Source organism: Oncorhynchus mykiss, chromosome 3 (assembly GCF_013265735.2).
Source record: "Oncorhynchus mykiss isolate Arlee chromosome 3, USDA_OmykA_1.1, whole genome shotgun sequence".
Classification (NCBI taxonomy): Eukaryota; Metazoa; Chordata; class Actinopteri; order Salmoniformes; family Salmonidae; genus Oncorhynchus; species Oncorhynchus mykiss.
In genome coordinates this window covers 4,283,877-4,289,876 of record NC_048567.1, presented here as the reverse complement: position 1 = coordinate 4,289,876, position 6,000 = coordinate 4,283,877, and the positions used below count along the sequence as shown (strand labels likewise).

The window sequence follows — 6,000 nt, the reverse complement described above, 5'->3', positions numbered from 1 at the left end:
GTCATTGAGACAGTGATGTGTAGTTGTATTGTCCCATGGCCTTCTGCACCCCTTATTTCTGATGTTCTTCCAGAGTCACATAACATCTATTGATGCCAGTGAGACCAGTTTGGGCAGTGCAATAGGTGAGTGAATGTCAGCTTGCTTTATCACTGGTTATTAGTAATACAGGTTTCATCTGGACAACTGTCCCATAAAGCCCAGACTGTTGGTGTAACCTGCTGCTTGATTCCCAGGACAAGCAGGTTCAGAGGAGCTGATCAGGAACACTCTGTCAGCTGTGGAGGCCATCACCCAGCACCCAGCCCTGCTGACACCCCATCACTGTCCTGTGAGTAGGGTCCTAGTCCCTAACCTCTTATCCCCTAGCCCCTTAGCCCCTAGTCCCTAACCTCCTAGTCTCTGGCCCCTTAGCCCCTAACCTCTTAGCCCCTAACCCCTTAGACCCCTAGTCCCTGGCCCCTTAGCCTCAAACCCTTAGCACCTAACCTCTTAGCCCCTAGTCCCTAACCCCTTAGCCCCTAACCCCCCTGGCCCCTTAGCCCCAACCCCTTAGCCTCTAACCTCTTACACCTAGCCACTAACCCTCTAGCCCCTAATCCCCTGACCCCTTAGCCCCTGACCCCTTAGCCCCTAACCTCTTAGCCCCTAGTCCCTTAGCCCCTAAACCCCTGGCCCCTTAGCCCCAAACCCTTAGCACCTAACCTCTTAGCCCCTAGTCCCTAACCCCTTAGCCCCAAACCCTTAGCACCTAACCTCTTAGCCCCTAGTCCCTAACCCCTTAGCCCCTAACCCCCCTGGCCCCTTAGCCCCAACCACTTAGCCCCTAACCTCTTAGACCTAGCCACTAACCATCTAGCCCCTAATCCCCTGACCCCTTAGCCCCTGACCCCTTAGCCCCTGACCCCTTAGCCCCTAACCGCTTAGCCCCTAGCCACTAGCCTCTTAGCCACTATCCCCCAACTCCTTCGCTCCTAACCCCTTAGCCCCTAGTCCCTAACCTCTTAGCCCCTAACCTCTTAGCCTCTTAGCCCCTCTTCCCTAACCTCTTAGCCCCTAGTCCCTAACCCCTTAGACCCTTTAGCCCCTAACCCCCCTGGCCGCTTAGCCCCAACCCCTTAGCCCCTAACCTCTTAGACCTAGCCACTAACCCTCTAGCCCCAACCCCCTGACCCCTTAGACCCCTTAGCCCCTAACCCCCCTGGCCCCTTAGTCCCTAACCCCTTAGACCCCTTAGCCTCTAACCTCTTAGACCTAGCCACTAACCCTCTAGCCCCTAACCCCCTGGCCCCTTAGCCCCAACCCCTTAGACCCTAACCTCTTAGCCCCTAACCTCTTAGACCTAGCCACTAACCCTCTAGCCCCTAACCCCCTGACCCCTTAGCCCCTAGTCCCTAACCTCTTAGCCCCTAACCTCTTAGCCTCTTAGCCTCTCTTCCCTAACCTCTTAGCCCCTATCCCCCAACTCCTTCGCTCCTAACCCCTTAGCCCCTAGTCCCTAACCTCTTAGCCCCTATCCCCTAACCACTAGCCCTAACCCCCTAGCACAACAGTCTCTTTTCACCCTCTAGGCTTTATTAACGCCCCATCACTGTACTGTGAGTCTGGCCCTGTGGTCTGCAAGGAGCCTGCAGTAACAGCGGCTCCCTAAGCCCGAGGCACTACAGCCTGCAGCAACACTGGCCTCCTCCAGAAACAACCCTTGACCCCTAATCCACTCAGATGTCCACTCAGATCTACATAAGTGTCGAGGGGCTAAGGACTAGTGGTTAGTGGTTGTCTACCAGCCCTGTACTTCCCTCCCCAACACAGGGCCCTGGCATGGGGGGTTGACTTGGAGTAGTCATGATTGGTGTTGGAGAGAGACTGTCAGGCCAGCAGACCATCAGTTGTGCTGTCTCAGGAGCTCCAGCAGAGTGCAGCTGGGCCTTGGTCTGGTCTGAGGAGACTGGAATGAATATTGACCTACAGGAAGGAGCTGGGCCGGGCACGGTCTGAGTCCTAAGAGCGCTATTCCCTATATACTATTGGCCATGGTCAAAAGTAGTGCACTATAAAGAGGATAGGGTGACATTTGGGACGCTGGCAGGAAGTAATGAGTTGAAGAGGCTTGATGGTCCTGTGAAGAAGAAGAGCAGCTCCTCTCATACTGAGTAACATGAGAAGAAACTTGAATTACATGTCTGACACTAGTCATTAGATTCCGCTGAGCGTTGTCTGTCAGCAGTGCATGAGTACACACACAGTTTAATGTTTCCTTTTGTTCCCGAGTGGCGCAGTGGTCTAAGGCACTGCATCTCAGTGCAAGAGGCGTCACTACAGTCCCTGGTTCGAATCCAGGCTGCATCACATCCGGCTGGGATTTGGAGTCCCATAGGGCGGCACACAATTGTCCCAGTGTCGTGAGGGTTTAGCCGGGGTAGGGAGTCATTGTAAATAAGAATTTGTTCTTTACTGACTTGCCTAGTTAAATAAAGGTTAAGTAAATTGTTGGAACAAGCTCTCTGCAGAGGTGAAACACAGCAATATCGGATCTAGTCATCTGTTTTTAGTTGTATCTATTTATACTCTTGACTGGCTGTTGCCTGATAGAAAAGCCTCTTCTGAGTCAGACAGACACTTAAAACCCTTTGCACGGTGGAGGGAGAATATGTGCTGAATATAATGGGAAGCACAACAGTCTCTTTTGATGGATATATTCTAATAAACAACAAAGGTGCTCAATGGATCCATCCCTAATGGCACCCCAATCCCCTTATACAGTAGTGCACTGCTTTTGTCCAGGGCGCATAGACCTCTGGTCGAGGGTAGTGCACTATATAGGGAATTAGGCTGCCATTTGGGACACATCCATGGAGACACAGTACATTCTTTATACCCACCTCAGGCTTCTTATTCTAATGTTGTCTCCTGTTTAGATTACATCCTCGTTGAGTGTTTACTGTTGTTTCTATGGAAATCGTCCTCATCATAATAGACTAGAACAGAACAGAGCGTTTACTGTTGTTTCTATGGAAATCGTCCTCATCATAATAGACTAGAACAGAACAGAGCGTTTACTGTTGTTTCTATGGAAATCGTCCTCATCATAATAGACTAGAACAGAACAGAGCGTTTACTGTTGTTTCTATGGAAATCGTCCTCATCATAATAGACTAGAACAGAACAGAGCGTTTACTGTTGTTTCTATGGAAATCGTCCTCATCATAATAGACTAGAACAGAACAGAGCGTTTACTGTTGTTTCTATGGAAGGACAGGATCAACATCATATTCACATAGAGATTGGGAGTGCTCACATCAGGTGTTTATGATGGAAGGACAGGAGCAACATCATATTCACATAGAGATTGGGAGTGCTCACATCAGGTGTTTATGATGGAAGGACAGGAGCAACATCATATTCACATAGAGATTGGGAGTGCTCACATCAGGTGTTTATGATGGAAGGACAGGAGCAACATCATATTCACATAGAGATGGGGAGTGCTCACATCAGGTGTTTATGATGGAAGGACAGGAGCAACATCATATTCACATAGAGATTGGGAGTGCTCACATCAGGTGTTTATGATGGAAGGACAGGAGCAACATCATATTCACATAGAGATGGGGAGTGCTCACATCAGGTGTTTATGATGGAAGGACAGGAGCAACATCATATTCACATAGAGATGGGGAGTGCTCACATCAGGTGTTTATGATGGAAGGACAGGAGCAACATCATATTCACATAGAGATTGGGAGTGCTCACATCAGGTGTTTATGATGGAAGGACAGGAGCAACATCATATTCACATAGAGATTGGGAGTGCTCACATCAGGTGTTTATGATGGAAGGACAGGAGCAACATCATATTCACATAGAGATTGGGAGTGCTCACATCAGGTGTTTATGATGGAAGGACAGGAGCAACATCATATTCACATAGAGATTGGGAGTGCTCACATCAGGTGTTTATGATGGAAGGACAGGAGCAACATCATATTCACATAGAGATGGGGAGTGCTCACATCAGGTGTTTATGATGGAAGGACAGGAGCAACATCATATTCACATAGAGATTGGGAGTGCTCACATCAGGTGTTTATGATGGAAGGACAGGAGCAACATCATATTCACATAGAGATTGGGAGTGCTCACATCAGGTGTTTATGATGGAAGGACAGGAGCAACATCATATTCACATAGAGATTGGGAGTGCTCACATCAGGTGTTTATGATGGAAGGACAGGAGCAACATCATATTCACATAGAGATGGGGAGTGCTCACATCAGGTGTTTATGATGGAAGGACAGGAGCAACATCATATTCACATAGAGATTGGGAGTGCTCACATCAGGTGTTTATGATGGAAGGACAGGAGCAACATCATATTCACATAGAGATTGGGAGTGCTCACATCAGGTGTTTATGATGGAAGGACAGGAGCAACATCATATTCACATAGAGATTGGGAGTGCTCACATCAGGTGTTTATGATGGAAGGACAGGAGCAACATCATATTCACATAGAGATTGGGAGTGCTCACATCAGGTGTTTATGATGGAAGGACAGGAGCAACATCATATTCACATAGAGATTGGGAGTGCTCACATCAGGTGTTTATGATGGAAGGACAGGAGCAACATCATATTCACATAGAGATTGGGAGTGCTCACATCAGGTGTTTATGATGGAAGGACAGGAGCAACATCATATTCACATAGAGATGGGGAGTGCTCACATCAGGTGTTTATGATGGAAGGACAGGAGCAACATCATATTCACATAGAGATGGGGAGTGCTCATTTCATTGCTCCTCGCTTTAATAGACGACATGTTTCAAAGAAAAGACATCATTTCTACATTTGCATGTGATGAATAAATGACTTGTTGGTGATGTATAACAGGAGTCAAATGGAAATACTGTCTTATATTAGGTTTAGGTGTTGTTTATTTGACGTTTGTTTTATTTATTTGTTTTATTTTATGTTTGTTGTTTATTTTATGTATAAATATGTATTTTATCTCTTCAAGGTTGTTGATTGCATTCTTCCTCCACTGACTTCTCTTGCCTTCAGTAAAAATGGTAAGGAAACGTCTGGGTCATGTGCTCTCCATGCTTAACATCTAAGTACATAGATAGGCAGTCTGGAACGTGCCCATTCTCCAATGTTCCCTATCTAGCATGGCACACAGCAAGGCCCTTGGTCTAAAGTTAACCACATTTGCATGTGCTTGGTATTGTAGTAAATGTTTTGATTTGTATGTAAGGTAACTAACTATCAGCTTTCTCACTGCAGAGGGTCTGCATGGATCAATATTGCTGTGTGTGTGTGTGTGTGTGTGTGTGTGTGTGTGTGTGTGTGTGTGTGTGTGTGTGTGTGTGTGTGTGTGTGTGTGTGTGTGTGTGTGTGTGTGTGTGTGTGTGTTACATGCTCTGTTTTGTGTTGTAGTGGAGTGGCGTATCGTCAGCTTGCGTGTTCTGTCAGAGATCACACTGCTGCTGCTGAGCCAAGAGGCCGTGGAGGAGGGAGAGAGGAGAGAGAGAGAGTGCAACTCTTCAACTGGCAGACTACTGACTCTCATTACAGAAGCCCTTCTTCCACAGTGAGTATGCTCTCTCCTGCATCTCTCTATCTCTCTCTCCTCTACCCTCTCTATCACTCTGCTCTTCTCTACATTTTCCCTCTCTCCTCCCCCCTCTTATCTCCCCTACCCTCTCTCCCTGCTCTCTCTCTCCGCTCTCCCCTATCCTCTCCCCCCTCTCTCTTATCTCCCCTACACTTTCTTTCATCTCTCCTCACCTCTCCCTATCTCTCTCTGCTCTCCGTTACCCCTCTCTCTCTATCTCTCTCTGCTCTCCTTTACCCCCTCTCTCTCTGCTCTTCTTTACCCCTCTCTCTCTATCTCTCTCTGCTCTCCTTTACCCCTCTCTCTCTGCTCTTCTTTACCCCTCTCTCTCTCTATCTCTCTATCTCTCTCTGCTCTCCTTTACCTCTCTCTCTCTCTCTCT

At 47.7% G+C, this 6,000-nt stretch overlaps 1 protein-coding gene across 3 annotated transcripts in view; it reads left to right on the top strand.

The window, feature by feature from the left end:
- The window catches only part of LOC110505077 (serine/threonine-protein kinase ULK4-like), a 218,821-nt gene that overhangs the window by 64,250 nt on the left and 148,571 nt on the right, over nucleotides 1–6,000 (top strand). For all 3 annotated transcript variants that reach the window (XM_036966144.1, XM_036966148.1, XM_036966152.1), the window contains exons 26-29: nucleotides 74–125; nucleotides 237–331; nucleotides 5,022–5,073; nucleotides 5,441–5,594. In XM_036966144.1, the coding sequence (XP_036822039.1) occupies nucleotides 74–125; nucleotides 237–331; nucleotides 5,022–5,073; nucleotides 5,441–5,594 (353 nt within the window). The remainder of the gene's footprint in view (nucleotides 1–73; nucleotides 126–236; nucleotides 332–5,021; nucleotides 5,074–5,440; nucleotides 5,595–6,000) is intronic.